General features: G+C 37.2%; 1 protein-coding gene across 4 annotated transcripts in view; it reads left to right on the plus strand.

Annotated features, from left to right (window-relative positions):
• The window catches only part of atp8a1 (ATPase phospholipid transporting 8A1), a 91212-nt gene that overhangs the window by 35287 nt on the left and 33099 nt on the right, over positions 1-22826 (plus strand). For all 4 annotated transcript variants that reach the window (XM_087799412.1, XM_087799414.1, XM_087799411.1 and 1 more), the window contains 10 exons: positions 2298-2367; positions 4797-4902; positions 6809-6891; positions 8073-8122; positions 8403-8472; positions 8850-8934; positions 10212-10351; positions 12396-12534; positions 16661-16725; positions 22243-22415. In XM_087799412.1, coding sequence (XP_087655538.1) covers positions 2298-2367; positions 4797-4902; positions 6809-6891; positions 8073-8122; positions 8403-8472; positions 8850-8934; positions 10212-10351; positions 12396-12534; positions 16661-16725; positions 22243-22415 — 981 coding nt within the window. The remainder of the gene's footprint in view (positions 1-2297; positions 2368-4796; positions 4903-6808; positions 6892-8072; positions 8123-8402; positions 8473-8849; positions 8935-10211; positions 10352-12395; positions 12535-16660; positions 16726-22242; positions 22416-22826) is intronic.

A 22826-nucleotide genomic window follows, 5' to 3' on the forward strand; every position in this document is an offset into this window, starting at 1 on the left:
TGCAGCAGAGGATGTTAAGCTGTTATCATCAGCATTTCATTTACCTAGGGAAATTAAAAAAAACATGCGCTTTTTTTTAACCTGTGCCCCATCTTTTCTTTATCTTTTTATACATAAAATATGGCATCATGTTTATTCAATATAATGACGACTATCTGTGGCTTTAATGGCTTCCTGTATTTAAACGTATTTTGGCTTTTTCTTAATGATTCTGTGCCCCGGGCTGCTGCTGGTCTGACGGTTGCTAACGGCTACCAAAGTAATAATTCCTTTAAGCCGTCACCGTGTCACAGACAGGAGTTCCTTCTCATTCAATTATTGCACTCTATATATCACAGAACCAATGAGTCAATATGTGCTGGACATTGAGGGAGAGGCTGGTAGCCTTATGCTGAGTCACTGAAGCAGCCGACAGAAAATGTTTTTAAAAATCTTTTTATTTACTTTAAGAACATTCCTAGATAAAAAAAACAACTACTGGGTTGATCATAGTAGTAGTAGTTAAAATTTAGACATTTTGCAGCACCAAAAATGTGAAAAATCCAACCTGTGTCCACTTGATAATGTATATCAAATGTGTTCCTTTTTTTAATTTCAACTGGTTCTAAAAAACACAAAAGTACATGATGGTGTTGTTATAGATAAAATCATCTGTATCTGCACATCCATCTCTTTCTCTTCTTATTTTTATCTTTTTTATCTGTTAAGCTTGTTCCTTGAAACATTTAATTCAAGGGTTTCCAAGGGAAATATCTTATCAATTCACCAAAATAACTATATAAAAATGATGGTGTGTCTTTCTTTATGATCATGCTATTAAGGAGCACCAACATATTTTCATCTTTCTGCCTCGGCTTTGAGTAATGCAGTCTTTTGCAACGAGATATCCAGTCCTTGTTCTTGCTGCATTGTTTAATTTTGAAAGGCTCTGGGAGACACATTTATTATTTATGGCAAAGACTGGAGTGAATATGATATATGAAAGGGAGGGAATAAATAAATGAACAAGTATGGATTCTGCTGCAGCATTAGAAGGAAAAAAAAAGAAAAAAGTCTCATATCTGGGAATTGCTTTTTCAAAGAACGATAGACTGCTGCCAACATGGAAAGTTCCCAACAAACAGTCACAGTGTTCATCAAAGATTATTGAATAAAAATCTGCAGGCTGCAGTGCAGTTGATATTTAATGAATACAAAACATGCTGACTTCTAGTTTCTGGTTTCATTACAGTTTTCAATGTGATCCACTACAACTGTCTTTTAGCTGCTGCATGTTAGGAGGAGATCTTGAACATCTTTACTGGGATATTTTGACACAGATTTGAGGATTTATCTTTTTACATTCTACCAGCAGATAAATAACCTTAAACACATTTCCACTGCTGAAGTACTGACAATGTAATATTCACTTTGCTTGGACAAAGTCATTTACAAAAAAAGGAGAAACAATGTGGCCAAATAATGGTTAAATCCTTATTTGCTCAACAATAACAAACCCAGCAAAACACGGTCATTTTAAGGTGCTTTAGTCGTTCAAAAGTTGAATTATATCTGTAATAGAGCGCAGAGACAAACAAAATCTTTATTCAGTGTGGGTCTTGTGTTGAGTAAAAAAAGGACAAGAAATGTACTTCCTTTAATGATCTCTTTTACGGTCACAACACAGTTGCACATTGACATCCTCACAGGTTTGATTACTCATTTACTTATAATATAAAGTACCATTTTCTTATCTCAGATTACTGTGTATAGATGCCAATATATCATAAACATACTCTTTATATTCCTAGCACAATGTATGAACACCTTTGTCTTTACAAATAAAAACTTTAACTTTATTATTTTTATATTAATCTGAATCCATTGTTCACGTTTTGTTTTCTTGCATCTAAGATTTGTAATACGAATACATTTGTACGACCATTTTTTTTTTCAAGTATTTAGTCAGTGTATGAATCCTTTTTCTGCTAATGTCTTGTCAGGATTTTTGTCTCTAACCAATGTTTCTAACCCTAATGTCAATTTTTTCAAATCACTCTCCCTCCGTGGATTTGAATGTTTAGGTGCCCGGAATGTTTTAAATATTCAAAGTATGGGTGACTGTGCGATCTAGTAAATGCATGTAAATGTACTTATTGCACCATAACATTGTGTAACAAAAGTAACTCAACAATATAGATACTAATGCTGCATCTTATATCTATGTCTGGTTTAATTCAGAGGTGTAGTTAGTTTATGTGCTATATTGTTAATTACAATTGGTAATGAAGTTTTAATTCTTTGTTGTTTCTTTCCAGTCACAGCACAAACTCAGATGAGGCTGAATTCGCTGACTCGAGTTTGATGGAAAACCTTCAAAATAACCATGTAAGTAACCAACCACCCTGTAAAATACGTTATTGTCAAGCTGAAAAAAACTGTTTAAACAGTGTAGTAATAATATATAATCCTGAACATGTGTAAAATGAATGACAAACAATGAAAGAAAATTGACTTGGAAGGGAAAAAAGTTGCAGTCATGTTCTTGTGTGAAATTAGTTTATATGAATAAAATGATAATACTATAAAAAAAAATGTATACTGGACATAATGTTTGCAAGATTATTTTTCACAACGACATGGATGTAGATTTATATGCACTCTATAAGTTGTGATTTAAGTCATGGAAATAGTCAGTCGGGGTGCATATATAGTGACACACGCAGCCTAAATAGAATCAAATGAGAGCCCTTGAAATAAATCTGTTAATATACTGATAATTCAGACGGATAAAAATATATTTTATTTATAAAGCCAGTTTGGTGGTTAAGAAAAACAAAGATTACTTGAAACGGAACACATAAAACAGAAACTTCAAACATAGTTGAAGCCATAGTTTGGTCTTTGAAACTATGGTAACAATAATGAGGTCTTGTTGTACATGCGTTTAATTAATATGTGCTGCAGGAAATCACTTTTTTCTTTTTCACAAGCCAATGTAAACACCTGCAGCAAACCATCTCATTATTCCATGCTGTACTTCTTTTAAAATTGGAGCCTTTTTATATAAAAAATAAATGTTAGGGTGATGGTGAAAAATTATTAAGTTATTTGAATGTAGTCAATTTGACCCAATTTCAAAGCTGAAATACCTCTGAAAGATTTATTTATAAGAGATTGGTGGAATTGGTTTGTTTAGCTGACTGGCTCATGACACCACAGTGACCTGTAATGGAGCTAATTCTCTCCTCAGGGAAAGTCAGTCTGGGATCTTGTCAAAGTGTTCTTCTGGCCTGACAGAAAGAGATATAGAAGACTGTGTAAGATCTCTCGTCGTACGCTGCTCTCTGAATGATTTACTACTTTGATGACACATACTCGAGAGCACTTGAGGCCTGAGTGGTCAGCAGAGGTCAACTGTAGTAATGAAACTCTGGTTGAGTCACTGCTCCGTCGAAGCATGCGTGGGAGAAAGTACTCGTGTTTGTGATGACGTGTTGATATTTTATTATAACACTGCATATTATTGTTGACTTCCAAAGACAATATAGCTAGAAAATAATTATGCAGAAAACTGATGTTTGCAGAGATTTTCGGGAGAGGTCAGGTCAAATGAAAAGGGGGGAACAAGAGAGGCAGAAGACCCCCATGTAAATGTTAATAGATCAAACTGTAATTGAATTCATACCATATTTAATACATATTAAATCAAGATTATTTCTGTTAGCTTCTTGAGGAAGCTGCAAGGAAAGGTTTTTGTGCATTTAACACCTTTTTTGTTCACCATGGCCAACAGCAGATCTCCACATTGTTGTTAGTGCTACCCTTTAGGGACTGTAGGCAGAGATAAGGATGATGATGATGATGATGGCGGCAGTTGGTGAGTTACAAGAGGAATCTCACCAAATAAGGCTTCTACTGCACTTCTTGTGTTTTTCACTATACTTCTAGCACCTCTCGGAGTATTCTTTTACTATTACTATTACTTCAATTTAATAAAATATTATTATTTTTGCTTCAAAGTTCCATTTTGAGGTTGAATCAAACAAAACTTAATTAAATGTATGACCCTTGAAGACGTCGCCCTGGTCAAAAAGATGCTTTGTGTCGTTTTCCCCCACACAGAGCAGCTTGTGTATAGGGTACACACACACACACACACACACACACACACACACACACACACATACACACACACTCGTGCACGCACACGTCCTTTGGAGAGTACCTGTCAGCCCAAAGCAGATTAGCATGCTGCAAGGAGACCGAGGGTCTCCTGACCACCTGGACTGTAATGGAAGCGGTGTACTTTCATTTACAAGAACCCTCTTTGGTTCACTCCCTGCCTCCACCTCATTCATTTTCCGCTTTGTTCTCAATCTAAAAGTCCGCAGAGTCGCGATTCCAACACCACACAGATTTAATAACGTTGTCTGTTTGTGTTTAGCCTTTTGTCTGAGAACGGAAGGAAACACGAGTGCTTTTCAGAAAGCCAGTCTACTAATAATTCAGTCTGCTCTCCAAGGTTTTACCTAACAATGTTCAAAGATGTCTTTAGAAAAACACATTTGATGCCAAATAAAAAATAGTTTTTTATTATTTATTTAAAGTGATTTGGTTGCAATACAATATAACAATAAATGGCGATGGAGGGGATGAGATTTTTTTTTATTTTCTCTCTTCCAGTCATCTTTGTTGAATACATGGTGATGTATGAAAACATAATAATAATGTGCAATGACACTTTCTGCTCTAAGAATTAATTTTCATCTGTTCCATTCAAGATTTTCTATATTTGTCCTCCTGACCTCCTTTAGCCCACTGCTTCTGTCATCATGGACTTCATGACCATGATGGCCATCTGTCACACTGCAGTCCCTGAACGCACCGATGGAAAAATCATCTATCAGGCCGCTTCTCCAGGTATCTGTATTATTTTGTTTAATCATGTCCTCACCCTGCATATTTTTAACGTCCATTGTTAATAATCAGCCATAATCTTTATCCCATTTTTTTCTACACTAATTTCTGTCTATATGAAAAATTCAACAGAATGCTTATATACTTATTCTAACCTCATTAAGTGAGTGAGCGAATAGAATAGCTTTATTTATTTTCGTCTTTCTTGAGACAGAAATCTAAATTTACTCAGGTAATTGTAGCTATTGATGTTTATTATACAACTTTTTGGATGGATTTTATATCTCACCCACTTGTGTTTATATCTGTGGTGGCATGATAGGCCCAGAGGACAGTAGAGAACACAGCAATGACGGGATGAGCAAGTGTCTTTCTTGAACAGATCAGTCATTATTATTGAGAACACCACTGCATCATCTAATGCATCTCAGTCTCAGCACATTTTATAGCTTAGTCACAGAGGGCAGTCCTCTTGACGAGAAGTTACATGATTTCTCGGTAATCAAACAATACAACAGCAGTCCAGATGTTTTATCTCCGAATGACGAGACATCTTCCAGATAAGGAAGTCTTGGCTCACTCGGACCGTTGTAGCTGCATCCTTTGGCAAGAACGACTCTTTTCTAATTGCAGGTCAGCCTGACCCAGCTCTCCTAGTATAAACATCTCCTCACTGGTGTTCTGATCAGAGTGGCCTAACTATAGCTTAAAGTTCCTTATGTTATTTTACATCTCATTTTCTGTGTCTTAAATCAGCTGAATTCTTCCACATATCCCCTCTCCGGCGGTTTACACCGCCACACTGTCAAACCCCTTGTTTTATTAGTCTATATGAAATACCCAAGTGTTAGTACCTGTCGCTGGAAAGTTTATACAAAAAGATTATCTGTGATGTACGGCTGACCAAGTAAATGTTTAGCCCTTAATTCATTGTTAAGATTACCCAAATATCTGTGTAATAACCATAGACGAAAACTATGAAAAACGCTTTTTATTTTTGTTTAATAATCAACCATTGAGACAATAAGTCAATTTACCAGATGGCACATGAGATGCCAAAAAACATCTAACCAGTCCAATTTGATAGCGTCAGTGCTTAACATTACCTTCCCTGACCATTAATACCACACTTTACTTCCTGGTAACCTTAAGGATAACCCTAAGGTTAAAATAATGTACAGAGATGATAGAGCAAAACAACATTTTTTTTGGTGAAGCAGGACATGAACAGAGATAATTAAGATAGATAAAGCCTCAAAGAAGGAAGTGACGATTTGAAAGTCTCATACTTCCTGTTGGGTAAATATACATCACCAGTACTTCGTGTCCAAGACTGCTGCCTAAATAACTTCCTACTAAATAAAATCATGTATCTTTTTTTTTATTATTCAAGATTTAAAAAAATATATAGATATTGTGATTAATTTTTTTGTTTGTTTGTTTATACAGATTTTAATAAGAGTATTTAATCAGATATGTTATTAACCCTCTCCCTCAGACCTTCCCCCCCAAAAAATAAATAACTTTGTCGAGATTTCCTGTTTCGCCTTGGATGAGTGAGATGATTTTTCTTCTTTTGCCTGATTGCTTCAATCATGGTCTTCTGGAGCTTTGGGGTTTGTAGCAGACCCGGCCGCGGCTGCAGAGAGAAAGCCTGCCAAGTGAACTGTAAACATCAAGCAGAGAGGTTTTTCTCGCCCTGCAGCGTCCTCATGAACGCTGAAGCAGAAACTACCTGGTCCACAGCTTTCAGCGTCTGCCCTCGTTGTGAAAACGTGTCGAGATGAACTAGTTTCATGCGCCAAATATGAATATGGTTCTTGTCATGTATGTCAGCTGCGATGCATAGACTGTGTTCAGACTCTCTGACTGAGGGGATTTCTGTTTTTGGCTTGTTTTTTTTTTTAAGATGAAGGAGCTCTGGTGAGAGCCGCACGGAACCTGGGCTTTGTGTTTTCTGGAAGAACCCCGGACAGTGTCATCGTTGAACTGGTATGTTTGATCTCTTTGTTTAATATACTTGATTTAGAGCACATGTGTCAACCTCAAGCCGGCGAGTGACTTTAATAAAAAAGAAAATTGTGGCCCATTGGAATGTGGGCTCAAAATTAAAGTATATAACATGTAATGCTGCATTGTGCTTGGTTATGCTTTTCTATTACAACACTGGCAATAAAAGTTTCTGAATCTTATGTTCATATGGCGACACATAAAGAATACAGTGTTTAAACACAGTCTCTTGATTACTTATACATGATGAATTAAAACGGATTAAGGAAATTGGTGAAAGACAAACATTTGAATAGATTGAGCCTACAAGAACGATATAGAAATCAGACTGTTAGTGTTATTCTCTTCTATAATCTCTTGTATAATTGAGTTTGAACCCGCCAAATTATAGGACTACATTTTTTTGTTTGAGTTTCATTTCTTGGACTATAACATGGAGTTAAGTTAAGTTTAGAACTGACAAAGCCTTTGGGACCAGACAAGATGTTTTCTATTTGTGGTAAATAAATGATCAAATATGTTGAGGCCAAACTATACAATTGAATCAAACTATACAGTCTTTCTGAGCTTTACTCAACATCAAATGATTGTGTAATCTTAACATATGTATTACATTTTTGTAATACAAAATCTTTATTTTATTTCAATAATGATTAACTTTTGTAAAAACCAAAGTGCCAATCATATTGACAAAGTTCAAGCAAGTTTATTGAACGTTGTTTGGTTTTCAAATCCATCAAATGCCCTTGAAAAATGAATTAACGAGTGGAATTCTAATTGGAAGCGGCAGTGATGACCTGCTGTGGCGCCTCCACTGTTCGGCTTAGGTCGCTCATCTCGCTGTTTCCATAATTAGCTAACCTGACGACCGAGGCTGCTTTCATTACTCCTCTTTGGCCCTCCAACCCTCTCGTCTCTTAGATGGGCTTCTCGAAGCTTTATAAAGCCTTCACCAGCATCAGCCTAATCACCAAGTCTCGTACCGTCCGCGTCCTACAATTAAAGGAGTTAATTGAATCCTACCTTGTTATTCTCCCGCCACCAGCTCCGCTGATAAACATATTGAAATTGTAATTAACGTGGTAGTCAAAGTGGCTCCTGCTGCCACTTGGAACTGGTATTTTTTGTCGGGGGGTTGATGGTTGTCTCTTTCTCTGTTTTAGATCGGTAAAGAGGAGAAATACGAACTTCTTCATGTTCTAGAGTTTACAAGGTATTCTGTATATTGTACTATGACTGTTTTTCTATCATTTATGAAGTTCCTTTGGTGAACAAGTTAACTGAGAATATGATCATTTACAGTGGATTTAAAGCTCTTTCTTATTGACACAATTTGCTATTTTATTAAAAATAATTTGCCCCTTGTGAAGTCATAGCTACATGCTCCAGTAAACGGTATCATTAGCTTGTTATTTGATGAATCTTTTGAAGACGGTTCAATTCATCTTTTTTTTTTTCTTATTCTTTTTCCTTTATGTGCCTTTCCATTTCAGCACCAGGAAAAGAATGTCAGTCATCATGCGCACCCCATCTGGGAAGATCCGCCTTTACTGCAAAGGAGCTGTGAGTGTCGGTCTCTCTCCATGGCAACGCATGACAGCCCATCACCATCATGGCACACACATACACAGCGTGAAAAGATTCCCCTCCACCCCTCGCTGTCTCTCGCCTCAGTCAGGAATCTTTTTCTCCCGCTGCATCGCAACCGCTCATAATTCCAGAATTAGCATGGATTTCCAATCATTGCTGGAAATGAATGTTTCCCCCAAAATAATGTCATTATGTGCGTATTAAGGAAAACATCCCCCACAGCAGCACATTAACCGTGTGACTGCTTCAGTACAAACAGCCCGAAGGTTCTGGTGTTCCATCCCAGTTGAAACCGAAAGTGTGTAATATTTTTTTGTCCGATCGCTCAACGGGTGTCTGTTTCACCTCAGGACACCGTGATCTATGACCGTCTGGCAGACAGTTCGAGGTACAAAGAGATTACACTCAAACACCTGGAGCAGTTTGCCACCGAAGGTGAGTGGATCAATACCGCCCCCTGTCTATCAAAAGCATTCAGGATTTATCATGATCACTACGAATTAGATACACCTTTATTAAGACCACTGTTTTGTGAAAAAATACTAGCTTGTTTAAGTTTCACTTGTTTGTCCTGTAGATATACATTGTATTAAATGAGGGCAGACGTGTGAGAGCCTGAAGCAGTGGAGCGGAAATTGACTGCAGCACGACGTTGTTGTATCTCTGTGTTCCTGCTGCCCCCTTGTGGAACATGAGCATAATGATGTCATTGGGAATTTGTGATGTGGGCTAAAAATAGCATTCAGGACAGCGTTTGAATTATACATGTGTGTTATTTTGAAACAAGTACGTGATTCCCTTGAGAAGGAAAATATTCTCTTGTAACTTGCAGTGTATATGCTGGTGTAAAGCCTTGACATCGTACGGCAAAATTCTGATGGAAAATGTTATTTTCAGGCAACGCACCAGAATTTTTGCTTTAAACATCTTTGTTGAACTTGTGTTGAATATAAATATAATGTTTAAAGACATGAATATATGTTGCAAAATATTTTCAAACATAAGCTTAAAAGTAATAATACTTGCACGTCCACAACACAAGTGCGTAACAACGGCACAGATTTCACTGCCCTGCCATGAGAGGCCATTGAAAGAGTAAATTAAACACAAAGAAGTGGTCAACACTTATTATTATTTTTCTATTACCAAGATGAAATGTTGCTGTACATGTACTGTACATACATACGGTTTGTTTTCCATTTCTGTATAAGATAACATTTCAATTATTATTATTATTATTTAAATTGTATTTTATTCTTCTTGTTTTGTTTCATTCATATATATTAAATTAATTGTATCCTATACTGTCATGACCACAAACAAATTCTGCGCTGTGTTTACAAAACAGGATTGTCTACATACTGTATCTTTATTCCAAAGATAATGATAATAATTCTTTAGTTTTTTCTTCTCTGATTTCTTTAACAAACTGTATATTTATAATTTTTTTTAAATGTATTTCCCCCGAGGACAATACTTCTTTCTTTTTTTTTAATCTAGTTAGTTGCTGCCTGCAACATCTAACTACAGTTTATTTTATACAGTTTTAATTATACAAAACCCAACTGCAATGTGCTACACAAATCTTGAAAAAACAAACGTGCATAATTAAAACATGAATGTTATATATTTGACTTTCCAACCGGAAAAGCCGAAACTCAATAGGTGTTCAGGATTTGTCTTGCCCATGTAAGTTTTTCTTTCTCCTCCAGGTCTCCGAACATTGTGCTTCGCGGTAGCCGACATCAGCGAGTCTTCCTACCAGCAGTGGCTGGAAGTCCACCATAGAGCCGCCACTTCCCTCCAGAACAGAGCTCTCAAACTAGAGGAAAGCTATGAGCTCATCGAGAAGGTGAGCTCTTTACATTTCTGGAATTGTGAAGATTCATCAAACCATGTTGTTGATTTAAGCCACTGTAAGAAATGCCTTTTTGGGGCAGTTAGCTCTGGCAGGACTGGTCTGTGTTACACTTGACCGCACCTGTGTAACTTAACCTCATATATGAAGAGGAATTTCTGAGTCTTTAGCCAGCAGGTGGGAGGTTTTCAGTGAGGTGGGTCCATGTGGAAACACCAGTCAAACACAGGAAGCCACAGCCATAAATCAACCACTTGGCCTGTTCTCCGTTTCTGCAGCCAACCGCCCAAAATAAATGGAAGCGATCAAACATGAAATATACATATAAGCATTCAAGAGGGAATATGTAATGTTCCATGCTTAATGCCTAGGAGTGTGGCACGGACATCACCAGCAGTTCAGTTTTCTCTCTTTTTGGATCATTTGGAAGATGAACATGTATGATTAGCCACAGGGTGGCGCTGTAGAGTTGCTCTGAGGTTTAACCAGGTATCACACGAATTCCATCTTTGCTAACGGAACAAATAATCTGAGTATTTTAGAAAAATGTCCAGTACGTACAAACGGGTCTAAAATAAAACACAAATTGAAAGTAAATGTACTTTAAATAAATAAAAAATGATATTAAAATAGAATTACCGTTTTTATAAATGGAAACATTCAACTTAACTTTCCTTTGTCTGATTGTCTCAAAACATAGTATTGTTTCCCATTTTTTATTTTGTGTTGTAGTTTTAAATGATAAAGCTTTTTAACCAAAATATAGTAGTTGCTTGAGTTGCTTTTATTATTCCTCAAACAAATGACCACGTGCAGGTAATAAATTGAATAGGAAATAAATAAAAGTGTTGCTTTAAATGCAAGTCCATTCTGTGGGGCTAAGCTTAATTACTGGACTTATGTATTAATTCAATATTGTTTGTTTTTATCTCGAGTTAATTGTAAGATTGTATGTATATAGAAGTATTGAATCTGACTTTCTGAATCAGATTTGTTTCCTTTTACAACTCGTTAACTTTCATACTTCTGTCCTGTTATAAAGTCATTATGGTTTTGGAAAACATTGCCCTGTAGAAAAAATAGCAATTTTCTCTTCTTAAAAGATCAGTTTTATCCGACAGACTGTGTTTCCTTGATTACTTGCACTATTCTGAACGTCGAGGAAAACAAGTGTGCGGCAGGCAAATAATCTATTGTTGGCCTGGGATTGGAACATTTGAATCCAATAATCAGACAAGCTTGACGGCTCCCATCAAAACTCTAAATCAGTTCATGAGTTCGGCCTGATCCTCTTCTGACCAAATGTTCCATCTTTTCCGATTCCGAAGTGCAAAGACTCAACTTCCAAAAGTGCTTTTAGGTCAACACGGCTGCTGGATACTTCTGGAACTTGTCAAACTTTAGACCCGTTTGAGCTCAAAAGAACCACCAAGTCAGTTAAAATGTGGTTCAGATTGTATTTGCAGGTTCTGTGTAACTGCTCCAAAAGCCTTTCAGGCCACTTGTGCTTTCTCTCGGTCGTAAACAAAAGCACCTGGTGAGAGAAAAGATCCATGGGGTGAGTGAGTGACACAATCCTGGCTCTAGTGTTGCTCTGACATGTGACACGTCAGAACATTCTTGTGTATTTATTGTGCGTTAGGTTACCAATGAAGCTTTTGGGCCGAAAGAAACATATCGACTTTATATATCACATGTGTCAAACTCAAGGCCCCGCGGCCAAATCTGGCTCGCAAGGTCATTTTCATGTGGCCTGTGGGATAGATGGCTAAAGAATCTAAAGTAGTTTAATGTTAATGTTGATATGGGGACCTGTGTCTTTAAAATAAGATAAGAAACAGAGTCAAACTGATCAATTTGAGCCTCCAGGAGTGGAAAGAAAAAATCACAGTTATATATTGTTAAATACAATTGAGTTTGGCCTCCGACAGCATTTGTGAAAAGATTTTGGATTCCTGTATGATTGAGTTTTACACCCCTGCTATATGTTCTCTAAAGATTCCCTTCACATTTCTAAACTTTTTTCTTTCTGCTGTAGAACCTGCAGCTGCTCGGGGCCACAGCCATTGAGGACAAACTTCAGGACAAAGTGCCCGAAACCATAGAGACTCTGATGAAGGCCGATATTAAGATTTGGATCTTGACCGGGGACAAACAGGAAACGGCTATTAATATTGGTGAGTTTGATTTTCAAGCAGTACTGTGGAAGATGTGTTTTGTTGTTATGATTGAACACACAATACTATTATTCTTGACAAGTGTATGTAGCAATTTGAACGGCTACAAAACGATGATAAATATCAATGTGCTTTACTCTTATCATTATTCACCAGCAAGACAAAACACTGACAACTTAAAAGCTTCTCTGTCACACATATCAGGCCCTTGCATCTGTCACGTGATGTTGAATGATGAACGAGCGCCCTGCACCGACATGACATGAATAACATGCACGTGTACACAAGCAGGCACCTTTCACATCTCTGGATCCCCTCTAGGGGGTTTTCGCACCGAAGATTTTATCAGGAAGGTAAATGATTGAAACGGCTCAATTTCTTCTCTCGCGTGGTGCCACTGACTGATGGTTAAACTCTGAGATGTGACAAATTACTGCTTGTTAAGAAAACTGGATATTGTGTTGCACCACTGCTCCACTGAATCATCTCTTTCAGTTCAGATGATTTTAAAATGTTTACTAGCTCCAGTTTCGCCATGTAAATTCCTCTTCCATGTTGACTCTCCCTTTTACAATTTTCCAACCTGAAAGATGTTCCCTGTTTCTCTGTTCAAAGACGGTTCATCTATAACATTTAGGATATTTTTAGATGTCAGAGCCACCCAAGAGTAGCAATGACTTTACATACTAAAAACCAGCATGACCCTCGCTCCTTCCACACGTGTGGGATTCAAATCTGGCAGGTTGCTTGTAGAACCATGGCAGGAACTGTGTATACCAACATTGATCTTGGGTTTTTCTGATGTCCAACTATCATGTCATAATATGAGCAGAAGCATCACCAACACCAGCTGCCTCAGCAGAGTGTTGTGTTTGCTCTGGGACTTGCTCCCCGAGCCTAGAGCTGTTTATCCAGGGGAGCTCTGTGTACGCGACAGGTAAGAGGCAAAGCTCCTCGACTTATTGAATAACCCGATCCTCTGAATGTCTGACTAAAGAGCAGGCGAGCGGGTAAACAGCGTATGTTAATCTTGGCCACAAGAAACCAAGTGGAGACATGTTCCGATTAACGGCCAACACAAATAATTCCCACCTACTCCACTGTGCCCAGTCATTAATTCCTCTTACTCACAGTGTGTGCCTCTTAAAGTCTTCGCTTGTACCCAGTTTTTGAAAGTTAAAGTGATTTACAATTTCCAGTTAACCTTCAAGTGCACAGGTGGCTTCACTATTCAAGCTGTCAATGTTGCTTGTGGTTCTCTGTGGGCTGTTTAATATCCTTGTTTCATTTAATCTGCAGGAAAATGTCACACTTGCAGTTTCAGGTTCCAGGTTTTGACCCTTAATAAAAGATGATCATGTCTCTCTTTGCCTTGATTTTTTTGTAAGTCACAAAGCCCTGTCAACTTTTTATTGTTGTCTTCTGGGTAAAGAGTGAGCTGAATCAAAAGATAAATTTGTTTTTCTACAGTTTGATCGCTATTTCTACCCTTAAACGTAGAAGTATTAATGAAGAAAAACAAACTCTAAACCAAATTTGATTTGATATAAAACTATTAACCTAACCGGAATATTTATTTTTTGATTTAGTAAACTTTTCTGATAGTAGTTTTCACTATTTTGATAACAACTTATTATGTCGGTCTTGTAGTAGCGATGAGACTCTGGTAATAGTTTTTGGTTACATCTATGTTTTTATTTGAGACTTTTTCTAGCTAAAATGATAGTACAAATTGATAGTAAATACTCGGATATGATATATACTCCACATACAATCATAATGTTTGCAATCAAATAAATGTATGTGGTTCGACATTGATCAAAATGATGCAAGTTTCTACATTATTTATTTTAACTTATTATTAGAAGAACCAATAAATGATCCTTTTTTATTATTATTTGTAAAAGAAAAATGGTCATAAAAGAACAAAAAAAGCGATCTGGACATTTTCAGTAAAGTAAGTAAGTAAGTAAGTAAGTAATATTTATTTATATAGCGCTTTTCGAGACCAGGGTCACAAAGCGCTTTAACAATCAAAACGCAACTAATGTAAACTAGACTTTTACACTCAAGATATACAATGTATTTCAAATAGTTTGTAGACCTTTGTTTAGTGTTACCATGTTGAAAAATGCAGGTTCAAGTTTACAGTCAATGCAAAGTTCTAGTTGTGCCAATGTACAAAAAAAATAAGGTTACAGAAATGACTTGGTTGAAATTAGTTTTATTGTGTCTGGTGAGCTCTGAGGATCTCAGAAAAAAAACGTGCTACTCTTTCATAGAGCCGGGGGTTATGGTGCCACCCTGAATTTTGAACTTAGTGCTGGAACAAATGGCTGATTGGAAACGGGCAGCAATTCAAGTCAACACGTGTAAATCTTTCCTCTTTTAAACGTGTTTAGGACTTTCTAAACATTTGAAATGGGTTGATTGATATATGAGGTTCTTTGGAAATTGAAAATCTTGTTAAAATAAATGTTTTTGCTCTACTAAACTATTGTTGCAGACACAAACATACGTCTGGCCTAAAACTTAAACAGTTTGACTGCTAATCGGGTGGTGACAGATTGTCCCAAGAAATTTCACTTGTCTAATTTAGTCACTGCTTCTGGTATATTTAACTTCCCACAATGCCGGGTGTCCATCTTTAGTGCTTTCTGAGGTTTGGCTGCGACTTCTGAGAGCGCTGTGATACGAGTGTCGTTGTGAAAACATTCTTGGATTCCTGTGGGAGCGATGTTTAGTTCCGCCTGGGACGAAAAAAAGCAGGAATTTCACCTTCAATCCTGAAATAAAATAGGAGACGTTGGCCACACTCAAATGAGCTTTAGGTAAATAAGTTGAGCGGAAGGGCTGTGTTGGTAGCAGACCTGTGTGGGAGGGGAAGGGGGGGTCCAGACAGTGTTAGACAGACATTTTCCACACATTGGCAAATTTTGTCTGTTTGCACCTTTACACTTAAGAAAACAATCCAGCAGACCCAGACTACGATCCTTCCTGGGACGGGAACCCCCACTCTTTTTTTCATGCATACCCCCCATCCCATGAACTGTAGTTTTATGTTTACGGTGTTATCTCACGGACCTCTACGTGAACACCCAACCGAGGCCGTGCGGTGCCCCCTTAAATTAAACTCTCTGTAAGTGTTGAGGCCCACAAATATTCCTGCGGTCACGCCGCAGACTTTGACTGAAGGCTTCAGTCATGAAACTAAGAGCCTCCCTCCGCCACCTTTTTACAGCCGCTGACCCTTGAGCATCCGTCCCGACAGAGGAGCGAGACCACTCCCGGGAGAGGCGTGCTGAGTAACTCATGGCTGTAGCGGCGCACTGAAACAGGAAACTAACAGACCCTTGTAAAGCAAACTCATTATTCATGTGCTGGGACAGTGGCTCTGAGCTGTAGCATTTTAATTGCTAACCTTGACCATGTTGCAGAACTATGTGTTCGATCTGTGTTTCCCACAGTTTGTCTGTGTGCATGATTAGGGTTCTCAGGCTTTTTCTGCTCAGTCATTGTAGTCACTAGTAGTCACTGCTACTACTAGTAGCTATAAAAAAGACTATTCTTAACAGCGTCATTGTCGCATGTACCAAGGTTGCTCTTTTAATCTTTTAATATCACTCCAAAGTTAGCATTTACCCTGCTAGTAATGTAACTATTATTAAGACAGTAATGTTGAACTCAATCACGAAAAGGGGTCAAAGTAGTTTGAATCGCAGGCCGTAAAATTAATATCATGTAGTATGATAAATAATATAGGATAATATAGTACAATATTGTATATTTACACTTTCTTTGACAGAAAGTATTCGTTTGATTGTGAAACTCTTCATTTTATCCTCTTTGTTCCTTATCCTATATTAAACACTGACGTCTTCATAGGTCATGATAACATTGATCTACTTTGATTATGAGTAAACCACCCTAGGCGCCACATAAAATCACTTGGAGGGCCAGATTTGGCCCCGGGGCCTTAAGACACTCCTGTGATGAGGCATTTAATATCAGTCTGAGGTAACTGCTGATATTTCTGGTGTTAATACGTTTTGTCCTCCGTGTGTTTTGATTAAGAATATTGCCATTAAACTCAATGTGACTTATTCATGTCTTCTTCTGAACACAGGACATTCCTGCAAACTCTTGACCAAGAACATGGGCATGCTGGTCATAAATGAGGATACACTTGATGTGAGTATTTACCCCTTTTTTCCTTTTTTGAAGCATCAAAACAAACAAGAATTTCATTGTATAAGGTATAATGTGAATACTTATTTAAAACCAACTGTTAAATGAATTCAAGATGAAGCTCTTATTTCTGAAGAACCAGCTGCCTAAGCCTCGAGTCCATCTCTCAGTGGTGGAGGAGAGCCAGCGGTTAATACGTCTGTTAACCCTCGGCTGGAAGGCCTTGTCTGTTGTTGAAGCGAGCGGGTCTCCTCGCATCCAACTTGAAGATGAGCCGCAGATGTCAGGGACTGGGTTTCACTTTGAAAAACAAGAAGGGTCGTATAGGTCAGAGCGGCGTGTCACGGGTGGCAGAGGGGGGAGGGCGTTGGAGGGCGGCGATGACGGACAGCCTTCGTTCTGTCAGCCAGTCGTTTTGGCGTGATAAATGGAGACCGAGGTAAAAAATTTGGTTTCGGTACAGCACGCAGTCCAGCACTTTGAAATGTCAACTCTCGTTCTTGTGTGGTTGAGCAGATGCTTACATAGGGTGGTTTGTTGAAACGCTAAAGAGGGGGAAGTGGAGCAGGGACCCTCTGAGCAGCAGCAGAGTGCTCGGCAGCACCAGGGTGTGAAACGGAGCACAGGGCGTTTGCAAATCTGAGCGCCCAAATTCTAACGCTCATGTGTTCCCAGACTACAGTGATTGTCTTCATCTTCAACCTTCTTAGGGGTGAACTCAAAGAATCATCATCAAAGAAGAAGCAATTCCACTTCAAGTAATCGTATATTATGTTTCTGATAGTATCTCTTTGGGAAACTAGCAGTACTTTTCATAAGTGAGTGAGTAAACAATCAGCCGGAAGGGGCTAGTATTCAGGCTTGACTCCCCATTATACTGTCAATATTGTTGTTCTACTATAAAAGCTATTTTAAAAATGTTGAACCTGGTCAAAGCACTCAAAGCAGACACAAACATTCACTTAATAGTCTTCCATAATTGTTCTCTGCACCATGTAAATAGTTCAATTGGAATTTGATTTATGTTTAAGATTACATTTCTCACGTTTAATGTTGCTCAACTGTACCAAAGCACATTCCTAGTAGGTGGAACCCTTCACTGACAAATGGGATTCAAAATAATTCTGATATCACAGGAAATTATAATAAAATACATGTTGTAAAATTGAAGTACCACTCATCTTAATGGGTTTATGTAAGTTCTTCGAAATAAAGCGCCTTTCAAACAAAGACATGTACAAAAGAAATGAGCAACCAAAATGGTGTTATAGTGCTTCTATAGTTAGCATTACTTTATGGTAGTGGTGCGTTCGCCTTTGATCTAAATAGTATCACGCCTGTAATTAGGAAAAAATATCATCTTAAACCTCATCATACAAGTGCTGATGTTTTGAGTTCAAACTTAAATTCTTTATTTCATTTATTAAACGCTGATTGTAAAATGTTTCTGTGGTTAAAGTCAGGTCACGTAAAGTGACCTGGTGGGCCATATTTGGCCCCAGAGCCTGAGTTCGGTCTAACTATTTCAGCGTCTATTCTTTCATAGTTTTCCCTCGAAAAAGTGCATCTTTGGTCTCCCTACCACTATGATGTCATGGAGAGCAGCTGTCTCCTAGACTGCTTATTGCGTCATCGGTCATGGTCGAGTCGCTGATGTATTAGTCTCACTTTGGGCACAGTCACAAATAAATGAGGCTCATTATAATCTGATTTTATTCTACACTTTAATTAGAAATGGTAGAAACATTGATGAGGGAAATAAATCACTGCGGCCTAATGTTTTTTGCACGATAATGTATTCGAGGAATGCTTGTTTCCTCGGAGTCGAACTCTTGCTTTTTCCTCTGCCTTTCACTTTGAGACAAATGATGGCATTAGTGTCCAGATTCCACATCACGAGTGTCACGACCTGTTAGCAATATCACTCAAGGGCTGTGTCAACAATGGCGCTCAGTCTTTATGGGAACTCAAGTGGATTTCTGAACGGACGCCTCACACCCGTTCCAAAACCAAACACTAGCTGGTCACGTATGCTAAACTGGCCATTGTAGCCATAACAAGAAGACGTGCAGCATTAGTGCTTAAACACCAACGTGAAATTAGGAGGAAATGGCTGCCCAGCTTTGTTTATCACACTGTCTGATGGATGGATTTACCACACACTGTTTATTCCCCCTACCTGCATCCTCTGCACAATCCTGTCAATCCTGGAGAATAGTCTACGTAATTATGGGAAGTTAAAAAAAAAAAAAAATGAGTGCCAGTTCATAAATAATCCAATTTTAATCAGCTTTTATAATATTATTTTTATTTAAGAAAGATCATGTGACGTTCGTTTAATTTTGCTTTTAACATTTACATTTTTTTAACTTTTGTTTTTCAAACCTCCTTTTTTACAATTTTGGTCCTCAAAAGTTTAAAACTTCATTATAAAAGATATCACAGTTTTAATTCAATTATATTTCTGAAATGGTTTCATTTCTCATTCTTAAATTCTACTTTTTTGTTTTCATTATGTATTTTTCAATCATATTCACAAATGTTTTAAAAGATCCAAAATAAGTTATCACAAAAAGTATTAAGCAATTTTCAGCAAATGAAATACCCAAATTTCTAAAATTCTAAATGTAATTTGAGCTTTTTAGATGTTTCATGATCCCTCAAAGTTGATCAGCTATATGGTGATTCAAATAACAAAGATTTGCTTTGTACTGGTTACCAATTTTCTGCACATGTCTTTTAAATGTCAAAGTTAGGATTTGAAAACTCAAAAGACTTTTATGAAATAGTGTATTTGAAAAAGAATCATGAAGAAGGGCTGATTTTCTGAATACCACATTATTAATTGATAAATAATGTTAAATAACAATTTAGTTTGGGATTTTGTGCACGTACTGTAAATATGATTATCCTTGTCTGGCCTTGGTTTGACATGGAAATGGTTGTCAATGCAATAGTTAGAATGAGAAAGACGATGATAACAACAATTATTACTATTATTGTCATTTTTATCATTATTTGCATGTGGTTTTTGATCACAAACCTCAATTCTTCTTCCCCTTCATTGTTCTAAGAAACCAGCCCATACTCCGTCTCATTACTTTTGATACCGTGCTTTTTTACAGACCCCATCATGACGGCTAAGCCTTCGCAGCTGCTTTCTACATGTGTCCTCTCACTCTGTTTCTCTCTTCTATTAATCCATCATCTCGCTCTTCTCGCTTTTCGCCTCTCACTTTGCGAAAAGCCTCTTTCTCCAAATATTTCCTTTAAGCTGGGGTTTTGTTGTGCCAAGTGAATGTTGCGCAGTCCCTCAGGTGTGATCTGACGTCTCTGACACATCAGGGCCTTTAATCCAAGTTGGATTTATTCCTGTTAGTATTAAATCCTAATGATTTTAGCTGCTTGTTGGCAAGTCTTTTTCCCACCCTCACATTGTTTCATCATATAGAGAAAGCTGCATTTTTGTTCAAGTATAGCTTCAATTGGGAGTGCTGTTACCTTAGATAACATATGTGCACATAAAACAATTTTAAAATCCTAAACATTTTAATAAGTTATGTTTAAATATAAAGTATCTGATAATGTTATACATTAAACCTTAAAACATTCATTGTTTGTGATGATTTTGGAGAATTGGAAAGTATAAATACATACTAATAATACACTTCAGTTGATATACTTACAAACAAGTGAGTGTTTTTTTCTATAAATCATGTTAATACTTTTATTTTGCTATATTTATGTATTGTATATATTATGGGCACATATTGAGAATTGTATTGGAACAGTTTTGCCATTTGTATGACAAGAGAATGAAAACAATGAAAAACATACAGTAACTACCTATTCTCAATTTACTTGTCACTTACTGCTGACTTTCTTAAACACACTGAGCACAATAAATGCAAAATAATCTCCTCTCTGTCAATCTGCTGCCTGAAAAGAGGTTAGCTCGCCATTTTAGATTTTAAATCATGGTTAATATTTAGTTTGTAAATGGTTTTGGAAGTTATTGTTGTAACATGAACATGAAAACGTTCCACTAGTTTCCAAGACGAATTGGACTGACAGGAGGAGACGTTGGCTGAAACTTTAGTGGTCAAACATCAATCATCTCACTCGCCCGAGCAGCTGAGTTATGTCTGGTTTATTTTTCTGTCTGATTGTGCAAGAGTCACCTCGCCAAACTCAGTGGACTTTGGTGGAGCTATGAAGCATGGCCCATTACGTTTTAGTGGAGATTTATTTCACACTGTGTATTTACATGAACCTTCGCAGACGTCTTTGCTGTCTAAATTTTATTTCATTTGGTCTGCACTTTGCATTCTAACATTCAATTTATTGTACATTAAAAGCATTTCTGCCAAAAACAGCCAAGGGTCTGTCAGTGCTGAAATATAAGAAGAAACAACAAATAGAACCCAAGAAATGTGTTTTCTGGGAGCCTTTAGGAATCAATTTCATTTTAACCCGGTCGCATTTATGGAGTAAATCATTAGGAACTTAAGGAAGAGGAGGGGTTTTGTGTATGCTGATGTAATGACACCAAAGAAAAGTGTTAAAAAATTAGAGCAGATAGTGGTGGAAAAGTCTGAGCTAATACAGAAGAACTTCACAGAACACATCTCTTTGTGCACGGATAAATAAACCGTATGAAGGAAGATAAGAAGGAGTTATTAAATGGATGACAACATCCTAGATAAAATGAATAAGTTGAAAAGGACATAGAAGAAGATATTACCACATTAAATGACCACACAAAGTCATCAACTAAAGGCAAAACATTCCACACGGCAGTACACAATAGAATCTCTCACCACTGAAAGAGAAGATTCAAGAAGTGGAAAAAGACAAGAGGCAAAAATAAAAAAAACTTGAGGTATATCAAGAGGTGACGGAATCCTTGGCGGATATTAAGCACAAGTTGTTAGAGACAGTGGAGATATTTTCACTATTAGAAGCAATAGTAAGAATGAGATACATTCTGTGCCTGACAACTAAAGAAATGACAATATTTGGTTCTCAGTTAAAAAAAAATGTGATGAGTAACAATAACTTACATATACAAAGTACTATACTTAGCTTTACAGACACAAACTGGAAAAAATAAGGTACTGTAAAAAGTGGGTAGATAATCAGAATCAGAAAAAATGTATTACCAGTGTTGTAAACACAACCAATTTTTCTGGTGGCAACATAAAATTACTAAAATAAATAATCAATAAATGAAAAGAAAAGAAAATACATTCAATTTAATTAAACAATATTCATTATGCGCACAGCAGACAGATGGAAAGAATTCTTTAACCGTGTATGATATTGTGTTCATTGTGTATCTTTTTAATCCCAGATATGATTTTTTCTGTTTGTTGTTTCGTGACCTAAGTTGGTTCAAATAAAGAGTAATCTTCTGAACATAACTGATCAGTGTTATCAATTATGAATTGCTGATGCTCTTGTTGTTGTTCCACAACTTATCTTTATAATTAACCATGATATTTTTTTGTTTTTGGCCAGAGAACCAGAGAAACTCTAAGTCACCACTGTGGAATGCTGGGTGATGCTCTACACAAGGAGAATGACTTTGCTCTCATCATCGACGGGAAGACTCTTAAATATGCTCTCACGTTTGGAGTCCGGCAGTACTTTCTGGATCTGGCCCTGTCGTGTAAAGCTGTCATATGCTGCAGGTAAGATCTTAAAGGACCAATACAGAACCATTGAAATAGTTTATACTGTAGAATAACATTGAATATGTTTTTTCCCAGTGTAACTGCAATGTCATGTAATCTTTGTTACTACATACACACATGCATACAAAACAAGAGGAAGACTATTATGTTGTGTCAGTTTCTTGATTTGTCCTCCTGCGTCTTATGAAGACTGTCTCTGCTGTAAAGCAGTTTAGTGGTCAGATGGACACTCACAGACCTCCTAAGCAGATGTTTTTCAAAATGACAACTAAATCCTTGACAATAGTCAGCAATGGAGTGAAGGTACTTGACACTAGTTATAAGTTGATGAGTTTTCATGTAGCTGTAGGTTAAGAAAATTAATTGAGGTTTCATTTAATTAATGATTTAAAGCCAAAGATTGTAGAG

The sequence above is a fragment of the Callionymus lyra genome, chromosome 9 (assembly GCF_982586985.1).
Source record: "Callionymus lyra chromosome 9, fCalLyr1.hap1.1, whole genome shotgun sequence".
In the NCBI taxonomy this organism is placed as follows: domain Eukaryota; kingdom Metazoa; phylum Chordata; class Actinopteri; order Syngnathiformes; family Callionymidae; genus Callionymus; species Callionymus lyra.